The sequence below is a fragment of the Condylura cristata genome, unplaced genomic scaffold, assembly GCF_000260355.1.
Source record: "Condylura cristata isolate star-nosed mole 26May11 unplaced genomic scaffold, ConCri1.0 scaffold00017, whole genome shotgun sequence".
Lineage (NCBI taxonomy): Eukaryota > Metazoa > Chordata > Mammalia > Eulipotyphla > Talpidae > Condylura > Condylura cristata.
This window is the reverse complement of record NW_004567118.1, coordinates 5,262,025-5,282,663: the sequence shown is the minus strand read 5'-3', so window position 1 is coordinate 5,282,663 and position 20,639 is coordinate 5,262,025. Positions and strand designations below refer to the sequence as shown.

The window sequence follows — 20,639 nt, the reverse complement described above, 5'->3', positions numbered from 1 at the left end:
GTTAGCACATCAGACCCTGCAGGAACAGGCATTTTGTCCCCATCTTATAGATGAGGAAACGGAATACAAAAAGGTGGGCCAGCTGCCCACTCTGTGACTGAGCAAGTCCCGTGCCCTCGCTGGGCCTTTTGTTACCCTAAAGGGGATGGACCAAGGGAGCCCCACAGCTAGATGACTTAGGCTCTGGAGAGGATTCTGACCTCACCATTGTCAAAGTAAGCAACTGTGGAGTTGTCCGAGTAGCCGGGGTTGAAGTTGGCCATCAGCGGGGCCACGTACTGCGTAGCTGTAAGCATCCGATGGATCACGTCCCCCATGAAGATGAAGCCTGGGGTGGGAAGAAGTGCAGAGGAGTCACCAGAGATCGGCCAGCAGCGTGGGTTACGTTCCTCCCTTGGGGTATGTGGCCAAGCGCAGGAAGGGGCAGTGCAGATGATGCTGGACAAAAACCTCAAACCTCTGTCCCCCACCCCCACCTGCTGACTAGGGGGTATGGGCACAAGGGTCCTAGACCACAGAGGGTCTCCCTGACCCTCCAGGTGGGCACAATATCCCACCTCTAGATGTACCTGGGGAGTGCACAGGTATCGAAGATGGGCCACTCATATCAAGGGGACCCTGGTCCCAGAGTCTCCTCCTCCCTCTCATCCACAGATGCAGAAACACAGGACCACAGGATTGCCCACACTGGCCTAAGCTGGCCCAGAGGACATGCACACGCACACGCACACGTCAGCCAACATGAGAGAGGTGGTCCAATATACCCCCTGACTTCCCTCCTGAAAGTGGGGTCCAAAAAAAGTCAAATATCGGTCCTTCCCAGTCCATCTATACAACCCTGTCATCAGAGAGCCTCCCCAGAGAGGTCCTCCAAGTTCCGGCTGAGATCTCCAAATCTCAGCCCCACTGACATGGCCTTACCTCCGGTTGCTATGGTGATCTGCCGCAGAGGATGCCCGTAGAAAGGGAAATCAAAGGACAAGACCACTCTCTGCAGGAGACAGAGAGAGTCAGCATGGCAGAGCTGTAGGCCAAAGGCACCCACACTGCCCAGACCATACCTGCCTGGACGGGGTTTGGGCAAGCATGTCCAGGACAGGCCCTCAGGACCACAGCCCCATTCTGGCAAAACCCCAGGACCCGCTAGAGGGCGCCTCCCAGATCACAGACCTCAGGTGACAGGCGTACCCACTGACCAGCTGAGTTAGCGGGCGCCCAGCCTCCCGGCCCAGGGCAATGCTGCTGGGGACCAGGACACTCACCGAAGCCTGCCGGTGGGTGTTGGAGAGGATTCTGTGCACCTTCACATGGCTCCGGTTGGCCTCGGCCACATCCACCCATAGCTCCCGGCTCCGGGGCTCACTGGGGCCGTACAGACGGGACACATAGTAGCTGTGGTTGTCCTCCTGCCGCCAGCCAACACAGAGTCCACAGGAAGCATAAGGAGCCGGGCATGCCGGGAGCCACCCCTGCCCCCCACCCTCAGGCTTCTGACTACAAGAACTCATGGCCTTCCCAAGGCTCTGGCTGGACCTGCGACCACAGGGCTGGTTGATACCGAGGAGCCCCAGACAGCTCTGCAGGTGGCCCCTCGTCCTAGCCCAGTCCTACCCCAGACAAATACACACTTGCTGTGCCCAAGCTCAGCCCTGCCATTCCCAGATGACCAGGAGGGTTCCCTGCAGCCCAAATCCACCTGTGGCTGAGCTTAGGGGGCGCCAGGGAGAAACAGACAGGGTACTATTTTCAGGGAGCTCCCAGATGCAGGAGGGTGCAGGGAAGAGGGACTGTCCCTGCCCAGGGGAGCACCCTACATAATTTCCAGAAGGGAAAAAACAAACAAACAAACAAAAAAAAAAACTGGTCAGTAGAAGTCACCATTCTGAAGAAGGAGGCAGGTCCTTAACCTGGGGGAGTCGAGAGTCTGGTGGAGGAGGGAGGACTTGTGCAAGAGTACACGACACCATCGCTCCTTAGCCTCTCGGCCAAGATCAAGTCTAGCGAATGTCCTTATCAGCTTAGTGTCTGCTACACCCTCTCTATAAGGATGACAAAGTAAACGGGTTTTGGGAGTAGGTTTTGCTTTGTCCACCCCATGCGTCGACTTGAAGCAGAGAGAAAACACCAGGCCCCTGAGACAGTGACTAGAGAGCTGGGGAAGGAGAGGGGCAGACGGCTCTCTCCAGGTGACTCTCTAAGCTCTACTGTGTGCCCCGTGGGGACAAAATAAAGAACAAGCCAGAGCACAGCGGGCAGGGAGTTAATTCTCTGCAGCCTCCCTGCAGAAGCACACTCAGGGGGCAGGTTTAAAGGAGGCTGTGGGATTTGGTGACACAAGGGTGGGAGAGGCCCAGGAGCAGACGATGTCATCGTATTTATGCCCACCCAGGAGTGCCAGGGCAGGCCCAAAGGAGGCAGAGCAGGGGCAGGTTCACTGTCGCAGGGATGGTTACTGACCCGTGCGGAGCCTGGGCATCGTGGCCATGAATCAGGCTGTCCAGCAGCAGTGGCTGCAGACACACAGAGAGGACCATGTTCTCCCTGCCAACGTGCCAGCTGCCCAGCCAGCCTTGCCCAGGGCCCAGGATGCTCTCCACACCCACCAAGAGGCAACTGCTCTTCTGACAAGTGACAGGAGGGCAGAGCTAGGGAAGATGCACAGACAGGGCAGGGGTGGGTGCAGATTTCCCACTGCCACGCCCCATTCTCCCCTCCAGCTAATGGGCTGCCGACCTCCCACCCAACCTCAGCCTGGAATCAAGCAAATCTAAAACATGTGAGGCCCCATCATTCTATTCCCCAGCTGTGTGGGGCTCCCGCTGCCCTCAAGCCAAAACCCAAACCTCAGCCTGGCATGTGAGAGCCGGTCATGTGAGCGCCCAGCATGAGCCAGCCCCACCTCTCTCTGGCTTTACTTTTCTCCCTTCTGTTCCCCCATGAATCCATGTGCAACCTCCCCTCCTCCAGCATCACCACTTCCAGACCAGGCTTCCCTGATAATCTCAGGCCACCACTGAGCACTCATGTCTTTGCAAAGGCTGTTCCTTTTGCCTGGAATGACCTTCCTTGTCCTCACCCCCAAGCAGATCCCTACTCCTTTGATGCTCAGCTTAAACATCACCTTCCTACTGACCTCCTCGCTCTTGCTCAGTGAATACTCCACCTCTTGCAAATGAGCCCCGCCATCCATGGGTCCTTAAGGGGTGATCCGGCACTTGTACTATGAAGGAAATGTCCTTTCTGTAGCCACTCGGTTCCTCTTAATGGGTGAGTGGGGTTCTGGGGCATCTTTCACCAAGATCCTGAAAGTGAGCACAAGGCACAGAGGCCTTGGGCTTCCCATGGGAGCTGAGCCACATGCCAGAGGACCCTTATGTCTCTGCTGGGCTGGCCACCAAGCGTGCTTTCCTCCTAGCCAGAGAAGGCATTGGTCTTTCTCACTGAGGCGGTCCTAGCCCCATGAGAATGAGCCCGGCTGGCTGGTCGACCTCGGGAACCTCCAGCCTGAGTCTAGGTCCTGGTCCGCATCTGGCTGGTTGACCAAGGACTTGGAGCTTTGAGGGCCTGAGGACCAGGTCTGGGTCCAAGTCTGAGGCTGAAACCCAAGGGCCAGGTCCTGACCCCTGACTCCTCGATTCAGATTTCTAGCCTCTGAAACTGTGAGAAATAAACTTATGCTGTGTTAAGCCACAAAGTTTGTGATCATTGCCATGGAAGTTTAAAAACAAAACCCATGATGTGTGCCACTATGGCCACACATCCCTGAACTGCTTCCCTCTTGCCCATTGCCACCCTGCTTAGAACATTCTGCAACTCCCAACTGTGTATAGAATCAAGACCACACACCTCACTTATCATGAGAAACACGGCCTAGAGGGCCAGATGCTAGACACTGCCCATCCATCTCTCCCTCTTCTTTACTGACAAAACTGCCTTTGTGGCAAGGGGTAATGTTGCCAGCTAAACAATCTCATCCCCTGGATGTCTTCAGGGTTACCATGCAGCATACATTGAAAGTTCTAGTGGAGTCTTTCGAAAGCAATGAAGCTGGATGATGTGGCCATCTTGCCTTTGCCCTTCTCTCCTTCACACCTGGAGTACAAAAGACGGCTGAATTTCAGCAATCATCCAGCAAGAGTAAAGATAGCCACATCCTCAAGTGGTGGCAGGGTAAGCTGCATGGGGCCTGAGCCCTAACGATGGATGCCTGCGGAGTCCTCTCACACACGAGATCAAATCCTGCCTGCTGCAGCGTCATCCAGCCCCTTGCATCTCCTCCTCTGCTCTGGGCACACCAGCCTGCCTGTGTGCCTCAGGGCCTCGGTATCTGGCACCCAGGGCCTCAGAAGCCTGCTCCTTCATGTCCTTCAGGCCCCTGCTCAGAGGTCACTTCCTCAGGAAAGCCCCTCTAGGGCCCCCAATCCCCTCTCAGCAGCCCCCTCACAACACTGTGCATTTGTGATGATTCACTTGGTTGTTAGACTTGTCCTCTCCACACCTGCCTTTCCTGTAAGACTACACATTCCTCCCAGGTGAGGTCATCCTTCACCTAAGAGGTGGAAGCTCAGAATATGTCTGCTGACCAATGAGTGGTTACAGCTAAGCCAGTCAAAGGCCTGCCTGTCCTTTGTTGTTTTGCTACCGTTAGCGTTAGCGGAACAGGGCTGGGTTCTGCTACCTGTCACTATCCAAAGCCAATAAACAGAGACAGGAATTGAAGCTAAAAGCGCTTTCATCTCTCAGATCGCTGGCTGTTGACCTGCAAGCAGAGTGGGCAGAGCACCTCCAGCAGGCCTTTCTATGAGGAGTTACACAGACAGCTGTGAGCAAACAGCCCATCGGAACTATTTCGTCACCTTCAGCTCCCAGACCTTGTTATCCATTTCCCAGGAATCTTGACGCTGGCACACCTGATGGTGTCAGTGCCCACAGCTGACGGTGCTGGAGGTGGTGCTGAGGAAGAGCGCTGGCTCCCAGGAGGACAGCATTCTCTCCCTCACGATAGCAGGTGACACAGGAGCTGCCCGGGAAGGAAGCAGCTGCCTCCTCCAGAAATCCCACGGAAAGCATTGTCCTAACAGGGACATTCTGGCTGCAGGAAGGCAGCTCCAGGCCTCCTGTGCCTGTGTGGGAGCGAAGCTAAGCAAGCCCTGGTCACACTGCCACCAGCGGAGGAATCCACCCTGGCAGACATTACAGATGTCCTCCAGCCACCTTTCTTTCAGGTGCCCTGTGCTTGCCCAGTGGCCCAGCTGGGGTGCAGATGAGGCTGAGTGAGAGCTGGAACAGCCATCTTGCCCCTTGGGGTGGAAAGCTCTTGGTGCAAAGGGCAGAGCAATGAGATAGAGGGCACTTGCGTCCCCAGCACCGTGGAAGCCACACCCAGCCCCGTGTCCTATGCTCACACTGTGTGGCAGAGGAACAAACCCTCCTGACTAAGCCAGCACTTGTCATAAGAGCTTATCGCCCCAATGAATACGCGATCCCAGTCAGCCTCCTCAAGCCAGTCAACCTGAGGGCTTCTTCACTGTCATCCACTTCCAGGTCTCTTAAACACATTTAGAGTCCATGCCCAGCAGTGAGTTTGGCCAAGGAATTCACCCACTCGGCCTGTTACCAAGTGGATCCGCTGTCTGTGGGGCAGTCCCTCCGCCCCAGAGGGGAGACCTCCAGGCATGGGAGCTGCCGGCCAGAAGCTCTGATGGGTGAGCTGACATTACAAAGAGGGTCAGCACAAGCCAGACCTCTCGGCACGTCCACAAAGGGAACTATGTTTCCCTAAGACCTGGGAATCAGACTGAAATTTGCAGACTGCACCGAGCTCCCAGGTGCTGCCAGGGCTGCAGTGTAAGCAGCTCTGTTCAGGAACCCAGCCGTCTGGGGAGGCTGCTCCCTGTGGGTTTCAAACATTTTGACCATGAAATCCTTTCCTCCAGTTAATCTCCCAGGAAAGCTCAATACATAAACCCCATCAAAGGCCATTCTGGAGGAAGAGAGAGTCAGTCTTGGAGCCTGACTGCTTGCTACTTCCTCTTCCACTACCCCCACCCCACAGCAGCCTGGCCCAGTGAAGCCCCTCTGGGGACCCTTAGGGTTCTGCGGGGTGCAAGCTGAAGAACAAAGCTCCAGGATCAGGTTGCAGGAGCTGTGGAGTCAGAGGACTCAAGTTTAAAAACTGGCTCCATGACATAATCGTTGGTTAGGGTTTAGCTGGTTCCCTGGTCAGGAAACTTTCCTGAGGAGTTCTTGAAAGGCTTAGACAAAACGCGTCAATGGATAAGCTCTCTGCCCAGTGCCAAGCCCACAGTAGGTGTCTGCTAAGTGGGAGCTATTAGGATGATTTGGTGGGACCTTTCCAGGAAAGGTCTTGATTGTAGAGTCAGCCTCCTCAAAACCATCCTGCTCCAGCCTAAACGTCTGTTGCTGCAATGTCTCTTCGGCCTCGATTATTCATGCCCAGAGACCCGCCAGGCACTTCATTTCTGACAGCAGGGCGGCATTTACCTTGGCAGAGCACAAGACATTTCTGAACAGAAACTCTGGCTGAGCTGTCACCATCAGCCCGACACCTGCCAGCCAACTGGCAGGTGAGATGCCGGGGCAAGCTACCAAGGGCACCCTGCAGAGAGAGTGGGGGGTCTGGCCTGTGAGGCCTGTCAGAAGGGCACTCCTGGCAGCTGGTCCAACCCAGGAGATGCCATCAGATGAATGGGAGGCAGCCCACTCCACCCCACCCCCCGTTGCAGGAGGCCCAGGAGACCAACAGGAATGCTGTCTGATCTCTACTACTCAAGGCGTGCCCGCTGGCCCAGCACCCTGAGCGCTCATTGATATCGCAGACTTCTGGCTAAAATCAAAATCCTCAACTGAACAACCCCCCCAGGAATTTCTTTTCCTTTTTCTCTTCTGGTCCACAATAAATTTTGAAAAGCACTGGTCAAAAAACAACTTCTGTCTGAATCGACATGTCATTCACTGTCACCCACAAGAATAAGGCCAGCAACCTCAAGGAGGGACACATTTCACATCACCTGTTATTACTTTCCCTGACCTTATTCAGCCACACAGTAACTTCCAGTTGCCCTCTGAAGTTTCCTCATCTCAGGTTACAATAACCCCACACAGAACACTTGCTATCACAGAAGTGCAGAAAGCACATTCCCAGGGATGAGGAGAGGACCAGGCCAGGAAAAGGGGCCCTTCATCGGTGCTGAGGGGCTGGGATAAAGCAGTGTCAAGGTAGGTGAACTAAGAAGGCCTGGGAAATGGGCGTGTGCGTGACTGAACGAGGAAGCTGGGAAATGGGTACAGGTCGTTAGGAATAGGGCGCCCCGAGCCAATTTGTCAATTTGAAAGATCTCTGGGAAGCAGAAAGGTGCCCCCCTGCAAGCCCAGGTGACTCAAGCCCATTTATCAAACTAAACTGGGTTCAAGTGATGGGAGTCAGAACACCAGCAAAATAACACAGTGCTAAGGCAACAGACCAAAGCTGGTTTGGGGAAGACAGGCCAGGTAAGGTGGGAACTTGGGGACCTCAGTAATCCTGGAGACCCCACAGGCTCCAAAGAGATGCAACACAGAGACGCCCAACAGTTCCCCACCACCACCACTTCTTGCCACTACAGCTATATATACTCTTGCTGCTTGACCTGGATGATCCCCCAAGGGACCCTTCTGGTTCAGAGAGCTTCTTCCTGCCTTTCCTCTCATCTGTCAGTTCCTCTTGCTCTGCTGCCTAACTCTGGCCCCCATATTGTATTCCTTCCTTGTAGAGACAAGGATCGAGAGGAGCCACTGGAGGTGGGGGTTCCCCAAGCCCCCAGGCCTGATTCATTACTGATCCCAAAGGGTTCTTGTTTGCCTTTTTTCAATTAATTCCACATCAAGTTTGAAAGAGCCAGTAATGAACTGGTTTCAAGGGAGAAGCATTTCCTGTGGTGCCCACAACAGGGGTGTGCCCAGAAACACACTCTTGGCTGGGGGCAGCATGGGTGGGGGTGGAGGAGGGGGGTGGTCTTCGTCTTAGTTTCACTGCAAGGCCCAGGACACAATCAAGCACTAAGCTAATTCAGTAAATAAACAAGCGTCTGGACCAGGCTTGGAGAAAGGGAGTGGTTTGGCCCAATGGACAAAGCATCTCTTGATGTCCTGAGCCCCTCATGGGAATGGAAAAATCATCTCGTTCTGGCACTGATTCACCATGTGGGCTCTTGGGGGACTATCAGGCGACTAGAGGTTTTGAGAGCATAAGTATATGTTGAATAACCGCAGAAAATTAATACCACAAGAAAAAAACAAAAACAGGCCTCCCCTTCCCTCATCTGGCCCCAAGCTGGCAAAGCCCCTTCTAGGCGTTTCATATGTTCGTCATTTCACGCGGCCACCGTCTGGTGGATCAGCCCGTTCCATTATAGCTTCTGTCACGTTTTCACGGTATCTAAAGCAGTTTTGACACTGAACCTAGTCTTTTTTTTTTTTAAGATTTATTTATTTATGCATACAGAGCTGGGGTACAGGCCAGAGGTGGGTGGGTGGTGAGAGGATTCACCAGAGACAGAGCAGGAAGCAGAACAGGCCGACTGAGGAAGCACACTGCTGAGGCGGCCAGCGGGCGGGTCGGGAGAGGTCTGCTGGCCACGTGGGCCACCTCCCGGCCGGGGATGGAACCCTTGCAGCGCTGCTGGGCTAGCTTCACCGTGTGTGCTTTCACCCACTGTGTCACCAGGGAGGGCCCTGCACCTGGTCTTTTCGCCATCATTTATAACGACTTCGTGGCAGTCTACACAAGGAATCCAATGATTTTCCTTACTCATTCCCAACTACTGGGCATTTAGGTAGCTTCCAATTTTTACACTCTCCTCAATTCTACTGTGATGAACGTACGGACATTTTCCATCTCCTGGACTAGGCCCACTGCTTCAAGGTGCTTCTCAAACTTTACTGTGCATAGGAAAGGCCTGGGAATCAGACTGAAATTTGCAGACTGCAGATTTCAGGTGCTGCCAGGGCTGCTTGTGGGGCGCCAGGCTATGAGGGGCAGCAAGGATGTGAGGAGGAGCCTCTGAAGCATCAAGGCCAGGGAATATTGTTCGTTGCTGTGACCCTGTTATTGTGCTTCCGGGTAAGACCTGGGAGGTGTGTTGGGGGGCATGGGAGTACCCTTTTCCCCCTAAGCCTTTCTGGTTAACATTCTCAACCAAGAACTCTAGTTATTACAACCTTCTCAGTCCTGCCTTACAGGCGAGGAAACAGGTTTGGGGTGATAACACGGCAGGATACAAACCAGCTAAGAGTACCTGGCACTCTAGCTGGGTGACCAGTCATCTGGCTGATCTGGGGCCGTTTACCTGGTCCAGCATGCTAGACATTCATGCTAAAATCAGAACTGAGAACTGGGTGAGGGAAGGCCCTAAGCAAGAGCCTAAGTCAGTGTCCCTCCTTCCTGACTGGCCAGCTGTGTGTGCATGAGGGTGGAAAACCTTCACAAAAACACTCAGATGGCAGCTCCTTCATTTGAAAGTGAAGAAGTGTGTTTAAAGGGGCTAAGAAACTTACCCAAGACAAAAGACCACCAAGTTAAAAAGTGAGCAATGGACTTAAAAACTGATTTCTCCAGGCTCTCCTTGGTGGCACAATGGATTAAAGCACCGCATTATGAAGCTCTCTGAAGCCACTGCAGCACGAGTTCGATCCACAGCCAGGCAGCTGACCCACATGGCGGCAGACCTCTCCTTACCCGCCCACTGCTCCCCTCAGCAGTGTACTTTGTCAGTCTGCCTATTCTGCTCCCCACTCTGTCTCTGGTGAATCCTCTCACCCACCACACCTCTGGCCTGTACCCCAGCTCTGTAAGCATGAATAAATAAATCTTAAAAAAAATAGATTTCTTCAAAGAAGATACACAAAAGGCCACAATCAAATGAAAAGATGTTCAACACCATCAGTCATTAGGCACCCATAGCAAAAACCACAGTGAGTTATAATTTGGGAAGGGAAAAAGAAAAGGAACGGGGAAGTTACAAGTATTGGCAAGGATGTAGAGAAATTGGAACGCTCAAACGTGTTGGTGGGAATGTGATGTGGTTCAGTGATTGTGGAAAACAATTTGACATTTCTTCAAAACGTTAAAGATAGGGCCCTCCCTGGTGGCACAATGGGTTAAAGTGCAGCACTATGAAGCTCTCTGCAGCCACTGCAGCATGAGTTCGATCCCCAGCTAAGGAGCTGACATGGCACAGCAGACCTCTCCTGACCCGCCCACTCCTCCCCTCAGCAGTATGTTTCAGTAGATCTGCCTGTTCTGCTCCCCCCCTCTGTCTCTGGTGAATCCTCTCATGGCTCCTGCACCTCTGGTCTGTACCCCAGCTCTTATATGCATAAATAAATAAAATCTTTTTTTAAAAAAAAAAAGCTAAAGATAGACTCACCACATGACCCCACACATCTCACTCTACCGCCAGAAGTCTTCCAGCCTTCCCTCTGTCCTTCCTCTGAGTATACTGTCTTTGCTTGCTCTTCATGTGTCTGTGCTACTTGGCTGTCTGTCCACTCCCCCTTGCCTTCCCTCTAGGGAGGCGGGCCTTCTGGAGGTCTCTCTTGGGGAACTGCCTCCTTTGGAAAGTTGAAGAACCCAGGCAGGGATGGCACTCATTGTCCCTCTGGCTACCTAGCTGTCCTGGACAACAGGGTGCCTGCCCCAATGTGGGGGTCCCTCAGCATGTGTAGGCCCTGCCATGGTGGTGGATCAGGCCAGACTAGAGATGAATGCAGAGAAGCCAGGCCAGAGGGAGGACCTGGGAAGGAGGAGGGGGCCTTCTATTCTGCAGGAAACTTACTTTATATCAGGGAGGGAGGAGAGTGGAAGGAAGTTTGAGGGAGATGAAGTCCAGATGTCCCGAGTTTGGGTACTCCCAAACTCTGGCTCCAGACCTGAGCCTCAGAGAACTAAGAGAACCTTGGACCAAAATCTGGAAATCCCCTGACCGGAAGAGCAAATACACCCATGGCCTCCCCTTCTAGCTTCTCCGAGACTCAATCACAGCACATCCCGTCTCTAACTTAGCTCAATGACTCCCTCCGATGGCCGCCTTCCTCCCACCCCACCCCCAAAAATACAAGAGTCCTCAGGACCTCAGTTTGGTCTTGTTGAAAAATCACTGGAAAACTTGAATCTAAGCAAGAATCCTCTTTCCACTGGGAAGTGGTGTAGAGTGGGCGTGAGAATCAAATCCCAGGAGATGGCTCTGGCCAGAGGGTGGGAGCTGCCAGCTTGCCCTGGGGGTACAGGCTGGATGCTTCAAGGCCCCCAGAGCAAAGGGTGTGAGCTGGAAGGAGCACTATGGTGATGTGGTTAGCCTGGGGCTGGGCAGAAGGAGTTGGGAAGAAGGGGCTAGGGCCAGAGAGTAGGGGGAAGCCGGCAGAGGACTGGGGAGATCTGCGGGGCTGGGCAGGGGCCTGGGCCAGAAGGAAAGTCCACAGCCACAAGGGGGCTGAGAAGGAAAGGAGGAAGATAAGAGGCAAGGCAAAGGGATGGCACCCCGCCAGCCTGGCACTCAGCCCCTCCACGTGGCTCCAGAGCAGCGGGGCCCGACCCTGGTTCCTATTGGCAGAAACCACGCTGTGATACGGACGAGGAGTAGTATGGGTTTCCTGTTGAGGCCCAAGCAAACTTTCTGAGACCAAACCAAGCTTGCTGGAATGACCTTTCCCCCACTAGTCTCTTACCTGGCTTTCTGCCACCAAACCACTGTGGGTCAGGTTTCCCTAGCTCTCGGGGATGTTGGAAGTGATAATTACAAAGGAGCAAAACAGCCTATTCCTTGGGCCCAGTCACAACTCTCAGAAAACAGCCATATCTAGAGCCTTCTCTATGTCAGGCCAAATACCTCCCAAACTCCTTCAACCATTTTGGACTCCTCTGATTTTCAGACAGCCAGCTAAAAGGGGACACCAACCTTCCAGCTGTGGTCAAGCCCAGGAGCTCCCCCCCAACAGGACCCCTCAAGCCCCAGCCCTGGTCCCCGAGTCTCTGCAGGCTTCAACGGGTTTCCATGAAGCAGCCGACTCGCCCCCTCTGTCTCTGGCAGCCACCTCCTGCTCCTGACTCATCCCCAGCCCCAAGTCTGGTCCTCGGGCGCTGCTGCTAAGCCACGTCTCTCCCACCTTAACTTAGACCTAAATGCCAGGATTTATATTTGTCCCAGTAGTTTCATCTGGCGTGGGCCAGCCACCACTCAGCCTGCCCAAGAAGTCTTGGGTTTCCATCCGGAATCTGAACTCTCCCTTCAGCTTCGGCGGAGTCTCAGCTTCGGCGGAGTCTGATCCTCCTGTCTGCTGGGCAATCACAGGGGCCCCACCAGGGTGGCCTGGCTCCTTCGTGTGGACTCTTGAAGTGTGGTTGCCCAGGCCGCCCACAAACCCACACCAGTGGGAGCCTTGTGACCCCGACAGCCAGCTGAGCCCGAGACCGTCTCTGTTCCTGCTGACAGGGCCAGGAACCTATTTTCACACTGGGTTTGCAGTGTCACGGGAGAGTTCCAGGGGAAAATTCAAATGAAAGAAATGCCCAGGCTCCTCTCTAGCGTTTCTGGGCCCGTCCAGGGCGGAGTCCAAGAATTGGTGTTTTTTTTTTTTTTTTAAAGATTTATTTATTTATCCATATAGAACTGGGGTACAGGCCATAGATGCGGAGGGTGAGAGGATTCACCAGATACAGAGTGGGGAGCAGAACAGGCAGATCGACGAAGTACACTGCTGAGGGGAGCAGTGGGCGGGTCAGGAGAGGTCTGCCACACCATGTGGTCACCTCCGGGGCAGGCGGGGATCGAACTCATGAGGAAGTGGCTTCAGCTTCTCAGTGTAGTGCTTTAACCCGCTGCGCCACCAGGGAGGGACAAGAATTGGTGTTTTTTAAGCTCAGGGGCTGTTGACTCCATACTGAGTCTGAGCAGTCCCTCCTGTGCTTTCTGAAACCCACAGTCAAGCGCTTCCTTAAGTTCCAGTGTCTGTGGTTCTCTTCTGCAAGATCTGGGGTGGGGCCCTCTGGCCAGGGTGTGTGAACCAGAGGAAGTTTCAGTACTTAAGCCCAGGGCCGACAAGGCTGGGGGCGAGAACAGGGTGAGCCTCACACTCCCCTCTGTCGAAAGTTCTCCCCACCATCCCCGGCATCATGCCCACAGCGCCCTGGTTCTGCAGGATGGAGAAGACTGGGCAGAGCAGGATCCTCATCCAACACCAGTTGTCCAGATAGAGAACATTTTCATGCAATATATTTTTAAGTCAGAATTAATGCCAAATGATGCATGATGAACAAAATACCAACATTGTAAATTCAGGCTCGGTAGTGACGCCAAGCCACATCGGAGCCCGAGATAAAATCAGTAGCAGAAAAGCGAGAGTTGGCAGCGCCTGTTATGCCATTCCCTCCCGACCAGGCTGCGGGGGCACGGCCCCTCCCCCAGCCCCACTGCCCCTTCCGAGAGGCAGGCACAGCGCCTGGCTGGACAGCAAGGCTCCAGCACCGGTGCAGGCTGCTCCGGGCCGCGCTGTTGCCAAGGTGCTTCATCATCCCGGCTGTCTCCCGCCACCCTGCCCACTCCTGGGTGAACTGTCCCCACACTAAACAGTCTCCCACTTCAAGAAAGAAAGGATTCCGGGCCCTCCCTGGTGGCACAATGGGTTGGAGCGCAGCACTATGAAGTAGCCACGGCCACTGCAGCGCGAGTTCCATCCCCAGCCAGGGAGCTGACTCACAGGGTGCAGCAGACCTCTCCTGTCTCCCCGCTGCTCCCCTCAGCAGGTATTTTAGTAGATCTGCCTTTTCTGCTCCCCACTCTGTCTCTGGTGAATCTTCCTACCGCACCCCCCACACACACACACACCCCTTTGTCCCACACCCCAGCTCTTCTATGCATAAATAAATAAATCTTTTTTTAAATTTTCAAAAGTTTCACACCTGTGCAACCTTTCTCTGGAAGCTAAATAAATAAGGAGTGAGGCAGGAAAGATAATCAGGGTCAAGAGAGTTGGTGTCCACCACAGTAGACAGATAAGGGGGCTCCCAGGGAGGTGTGGGGTAAGCAGGGGAGCAGCCAGTCCAGTCTGAAGCAGGAGACAGAGAAGTTTCTGAGGGAGGGGTCAGGAGACAAGAGAACTCCCGATAAACTTATCACAAGGGAAAATACCAGTACATCGAAAAGGCATTTAATAGACTTAACCCGTGGGACAGCTACCTTAGCCTCTCCTGCCTAAAATGTGCTCAGAACACTACATTAACTGGGTCGAATCAGCTAATACAAAGCCTATTTTATAATAAAGAACTGACCACCTCATGTCATAGAAAGTTCACATTATTCCCAGGCTGGAATTAGCGTGACTGGTACCAACATGATTATAATGACATAATGCAGATAGTGCATAGGATTTAACAAAAAATTCTGAGAGCGAAACATGAGGCATGGGGAGCAGAGAAAAAGCAACAACAGGCAGGGAACAGATGAGGGCTACAGGGGCGAATCAAGAAGCAGCAGGACCAGCACATTACTCAGGGGCAGGGAGGTAAGTCCAGGGGTCCCGAGTGGCACCTGTGGGGAAGCTCTATGTTTTGTTTTTTTATTTTAGTGCTCTTTGACCTTGTGGACTGTGCACTTCTTGGAATTAAAAAACAGTTCTTAGGCCCTCCCTGGTGGCGCAGCGGGTTAAAGCACAGCACTAAGAAGCTTAAGCCACTTCTGCGCATGAGTTCAATCCCCGCCTGCCCCGGAGGTGACCACATGGCGTGCAGACCTCTCCTGACCGGCCTGCTGCTCCCCTCAGCAGTGTACTTCGTCGATCTGCCTGTTCTGCTCCCCGCTCTGTCTCTAGTGAATCCTCTCACCCTCCACATCTATGGCCTGTACCCCAGTTCTGTATGAATAAATAAATAAATCTTTAAAAAAAAAAAAACAACAGTTCTCAGGCCCTCCCTGGTGGCAAAAGGGGTAGGAACAGCCAACACTGCGCGCTGGCGGCAGCCAGTTCAGTGTGAGTTCAATCCCCGGCCCCACATGGCGAGGCAGGCCTCTCCTGTCTCCCCGCTGCTCCCCTCATCTGTGTACTTCAGGATCTGTTGTTCTGCTCCCTGCTCTGCCTCTGGTGAAGCCTCTCACTGCCCCTGCACCTCTGGCTTATGCCCCAGTTCTGTATGAATAAATCAATCAATCTTTTTTAAAAAAAAAATAGTTCTCAATGATTCTAAGAGCTAAAAAAAAAAAAAGTTTTCAAAATATTAAATAAAGCAAGAGATGCAGAGAAGCACATCTTGTCGTTTGATGGTTTCCCTGTGCTCTGGGAACGTGCCCTCTTCCAGCCGCAGGCTCCTACACACGGCACACGCACTCACACCCACCGCAGACACAAACAGCTCGCACGGCCCTACATGGTGCGCAAGAACCTTCAGACACACGTGCAAACACACTCCCCCTGACACCACACGTGCAGATTCACCGCAGCCAGAGGCCACCATCAGCTCCCAGAAAGCGGGAGGGGGGCCTTGCTGAGCAGAGCAGGAGCAGACACTGCAGGACGGCACTGGGTCCCTGTGCCCCCCAAATGCAGAGGCAGATGAGGCTCTCACCTGGAGCTTCATGCTAATTACTTCTCTCCTCAGCCACCTTCAGACTGCCCTGTCCTTAGACTGAGCCTATCTAGTCATTAACCCTTTGGGGTCCTCTGGAGACCCTTGGTCTGGGGTTGGGCAAATGGGGGGTGAGCAGTGCTGACAGCTGGGATGTAAATGATAATGCCACCGCCAGTGCCAGTTGGCTGGAGCCAGAGCTCAGCATTAGGAAGCCTGAGTCACAGGCTCTGGGTTCACAAGAGAGGGCGAAGCCTATGAAACTCTGAGATGCTAAGATTTTATGGTCCAGGCCGGGCCCTGCCTTCATCTCCTGCCCTGAGACCTCTCTCTCCATGCTGACCTCGAGGGCCCACCCCAAAGAATACGTTATTTATGCATCACTGGGAGCCTACCCCCCACTACTTCCCACCCCCTCCACCTTCCTCTGGCACTTACCACCACCTTGGTCCCATTATCCGGCAGTGTGTCAATGGCCAGGGTGTCCCCACCCAGGTCCTGGCTCAGCTGTGTCCTGTCTGGCTCTGACGCCTGCCCAGGGCTCTCGCGGGCTCTCCGGTTCCAGGTCTGCGTGGTCCCCTTGCTGCCCCATCCTGAGCCTCGGCCTGCATCCTCACCTGGAAGAAGGGGACAAGAAGCTGAGTCCTGGTTCAGGTAAAGGAGGATACCCAACCCCTCAACAACCTTGACTTTGGGGACTCTGACCCCTGGCTGGAGACACCCAAGGTGTGTGGCGAGCCTCGGACGGAGCTCCACACCAAGCACTGTGCTCACACAGGTTTGCAGCCCTTGCCCAGCCCTCTGTGGTGGAGATCATGAGCTCAGTTTACAGACAGGAATCAGCGGCTCATCCAGGTTAAGGAAGACCATGTGGCAGTGGGTTAGGGAGCCCAGGCTGATCTGCCACCCAAAGGGGTGAATAGTCTCAACTTCAGCTGCACACTGGAACCACTGCAGGAGCTTTAAATTTTTTTGAATTCCCTGGAAATTCTCCTGTAATGGGACTATGGTATGGTCTGGGCATTAGGGTTCTTTTCTGTTATGAGTTATTATTTTTTTTTTATGCACACAAGAACTGGGGTATAGGCCAGAGTTGTGGGGGGTGAGAGGATTCACCAGAAACAGAGTGGGGAGCAGAACAAGCAGAAACACACTGCTGAGGGGGGCAGCGGGGGAAGCAGGAGAGGTCTGCTACTCCATGGGGGTCACTCTCTGGCTGGGATGCAACTCTGCTGGATAGCCTGGTAGTGCTGAAGATTTCACCCCTGTAGCCACCAGAGAGGCCTGGCATTAGGATTCTTAAGTGATCCCCCGGTGAGCTTTTGGGAGGAAGCCCTGCCTGAACTTAACCCTTCAGGCAGGGGTGAGAATCACTGGTCTGGAACTTTCCAAAACTGTTCCAGAAAGGGCCCAGAACCTCACCCTCCAGGGGACTCAGGCCCGAGAGCAGAGGACTTCTTGGCCACGGTACCATCCATATCATGGACGGGATAGTTCTTTGTGATGGGGGATTGTTATGTGCATTGCAAGATTTTTTATTTCATTTTATACCCACTGTGCCTGTTTTTTGCAGGGCCTGCCCGTCCCCCAAGTTCCACCATCCCTATGTCCTCTGCATCTCCCCTCCCCCCTCTCTTAACCTCAAAGTCCTCTGGATGTTTATTAATGCCCACTAGCTTTTGAAAGTATTTTACATTATGGAACTGTCTGCGCTGTAAATGTCCTGTATCAGCTTTTATCATTCTGACTGACTTTGCCACTGCAGGATTTCTCGGCAGCATCCCTGGTTTCTGCCCACTGGGTGCCAGTAGCATCCCCCCATCCCCATCCCCGCTTTGGTCAGGGTCTGTGACTATCTCAGATGCTGCCATCGTGGGAGCCCCTCTTTCGCCCTTTCCTGTCTTTACAAGTCATTTTCCCTGTGAAATGAAGCTCACACAACACCAAGGATGGCAAACAGGTCACCTCAAAAGCCACCGCCACTGCTCAGAGACAGCCAGGGGAGAGCCAGTGAGGGGCCTCCTGAGCGCTGCGTGGCTTGCAGAAGACTGTCCCTGCAGGCGTCCCCGGGCTCAGGTCTGCTAAGTGGCCACTCGAAGGCCACTCAGCAGCCATGGCTGGGCTCCCCCATCTATCTCCCCAGTTCCCCAGAATGCTAAATTCATTCTAACACATTCATGATGCAAAACCATGCTTTTCCGTTTCAGGAAGATTTCTGCTCCAAAGAGGTGTCATACGTTGTCACTTCAATGCTCACACCAACCACGGCGTGTATGAGGGACACAGACCACCGGGCAGGTGGGTCTGATCTTCGCTGTGGGCTCCAATTTCAGGCCCATCCTGTGTCCAAGGCTCTCTCTCCTCTACCTGCCCCCATGGGCCCCCACGCTGCTGAATGTAGTCATCTTTCCTGAGCATCCGTGGGTAACTGAGGACCCTTCTCCCTGGTGAGAGTCCCCAGGACTCTCCCCACCCCCACTGCAGTTATGTATCCTCAGGAGTACAAACAGTAGGTGCTCAATCATTGCACAACTGAGAACACAATACTGGAGGATACTTTGGGAGCTGGCAAGGACAGAGGCTGAGACAAGGCTTGGCCAGGCCTGGACCGGGGCTGGGGCCAGGACTCTGCTGTGGGGCCCCAGTTTGTCATTAGACATTTTATCCAATTAAGTCATTCTTGGCTGCTGGCACCCGCTGGACCCTTGCCGGCCCCCTCTCACTTCTTTGCCTCTAATAGCAAACAGATGCTCTGGAGGTGGGGAGAGGGGTGGTTCCCAGACCCCGTCCCCAAGATGCCCGCTGGCTGCCCACAAATGGACCAGAGCCCAGGCTGGAAAGCCAGACTGCCCATGGCCCAGACCCCAAGCCAGGGCTGTCCTGCCCCTCTGGGTGGGGCCCGCAGCTGCCTCCAGAGACAACTGTGTGTGCCAGGCTGGCCTCCCTGGCTCCACGGGTCCTCCTGCAAGCAGCCCTCAGCGTGGGCAGCAGCCAGAACAGGGAAGGAGTGTTTGCACAGCAAATGGCGGAGCCTGGAAAGGGCTTCTGAGGCTCTGTAGACACCACAACCCCGCAACTGAGTCAGGAGGGTACCCGGATGGTGGAGGCCCCAGGCCAGAGGAGAGAGCAGGGAGAGCAGACCCAGCCACAACTGGGGCAAGGAGGAGACACTCTAAGTTTTCCTCTAAAGCCGCTTGCTCATCACTGAAGTGGGGGTGACAAGCACCCGGCACGAGCTGCCATGAGCATCCAGGGGAGACATAAGTGAGAAGCTGTAAATAGGGGCCAGGGTCAGAGGCAAACAGCCCATAAAAGTGATCAGAGCAAGAGAATGAGAGGCAGGTCTTTGGCGAGCACTGCCTAGCCCTGAATCGTCCCCCTTCAACCTACACCACATCTGACTCCCTGCCCCTCTCGCCCACCAAGCTGGCTAGGCCCCTCAGCCGGCCCTTGCACGCTCGGACCCGCCTGCAGGCCTCGGTCCTCCCGCCTGTGCGCTCACACGTGAGTCGCACACGCACAGCCCTTGGCCATGCCCTCCTGACGCTCCACTGGCGCTGCAGACTCCATCTTTCCAGAGCCCTCTCTGTCTCTGCCTGTGAGTGCACCAGCCTGCAAGGGATGGCAAGAAGCTTCTAGGGCACGGGCTGTTCCTGTCGTCATCCACTCATCCACCGTGGCCCAGGCAGCATATGGCCTGGTGGAATATCACAAAGCTACAGTGACAGTACCAATGACAGCTGACACTCAGAGAATGCTTACTCCCTGCCTGCCCGATGTGAGCGCGCAGGGCATCAACCCCAGTGATCGCGTACAGTAACCCAAGAGAGCATACTGGTTTCACATTGACCTTACATACTGGAAAATCTAGGCACAAAGAAGTTAAGGACTCCCCCAAGGGCACACGATGAGTCCAGGGCAGGACTCATCCTCAGGCCAACTGGCCCAGGGCGCGCTCAGATCACACAACTAAGGAGAGGTGACCTGGGCCTCCAGGATGCTTCCTAAGGAGCAGGGGTCCCCCCCACCCCCAGGTGGGGCTGGCGGATGGGGGCTCCTGAGGGGCCTGCACTGATGCTACTGAGCCTGAATTTGGGAACTGCCCCGGGGGGCCACAAGCCCTGCCAGACAGCGGCTGCCCAGGGCAGTGGTCCAGCCTCCACACGTGCCACTGCCCTGGGGCAGCGGGCATTGGGCAGGCCTCAGGAGGCCAGGTCTTGCCATGCTCCAGTGCCCGAGTCAAGCTACTCTCACCCCATCCATCCTCCAAATGTGTCACTCCAGCCCCATGGTCACCACTCAGTTCTGGCCACCACTCCTGTTTCCTGGAAGCCACTCCAGCCTCCACCCTCAGGCTGGCCCCCCACCCCCTTGCCTAGGGCATCTAGAGGCTGGAGGATGGACTTGATTCTGGCTCTCCTGTGCTGCCAGTCACGCAGCCCTGCGCCCTTCATGACCAGATCCTGGCCTGCCCCTCCAGCCCCCTGTGGCCCTTAGGCCCTCTCCAGGACCCAGCCCTGCCCTCTCTGGCCACAGGGCTTCACACGTGCAGTTTTCTCAGCCAGGACCACTCTGCTCCACAAATAAACCTTGCTTCTGATGAGTTCTTGCTCATCCTTCAAGTCTCACGAGATGTCACTTGTTCCCAGAGCCTCGCCTGACCTCTCAGCCCTCTTCCCCAGGTATTACTGATACCAGCGCACCTACAGGCTCCAGGTGAATGACACAGAGCACATATTCAGTAAGCAGACAAGGATGATGGACGGAAGGCAGAGAGAGGAAGAGAAGGGGAGAAGGGAGGAAGACCCCTTTGGGCATAGCCCCCTGGAAGCCCCTACAGTAATATCTCAGCGATAAAAGCGCCCACGTTTGAAAGCAGTCCCACGCAAGATTCAGCCACTGGCTGAGTGCACAGCTGGTAAATTGCATGATCCCCTAAACCTCAGTCTCCTCATCTGTAAAATGGGGATGGTAAACCCTGTACCTCAGTCTCCTCATCTGTAAAATGGGGATGGTAAACCCTGTA

At 54.4% G+C, this 20,639-nt stretch overlaps 1 protein-coding gene across 1 annotated transcript in view; it reads right to left on the bottom strand.

Moving 5' to 3' along the window:
- PLXDC1 (plexin domain containing 1) overlaps window positions 1-20,639 on the bottom strand; it is a 53,792-nt gene that overhangs the window by 26,593 nt on the left and 6,560 nt on the right. The window contains exons 5-8 of the mRNA XM_012726047.1: window positions 16,052-16,230; window positions 1,263-1,406; window positions 922-991; window positions 206-328 (exon numbers count right to left, since the gene is read on the bottom strand). Of these exons, the coding sequence (XP_012581501.1) occupies window positions 206-328; window positions 922-991; window positions 1,263-1,406; window positions 16,052-16,230 (516 nt within the window). The remainder of the gene's footprint in view (window positions 1-205; window positions 329-921; window positions 992-1,262; window positions 1,407-16,051; window positions 16,231-20,639) is intronic.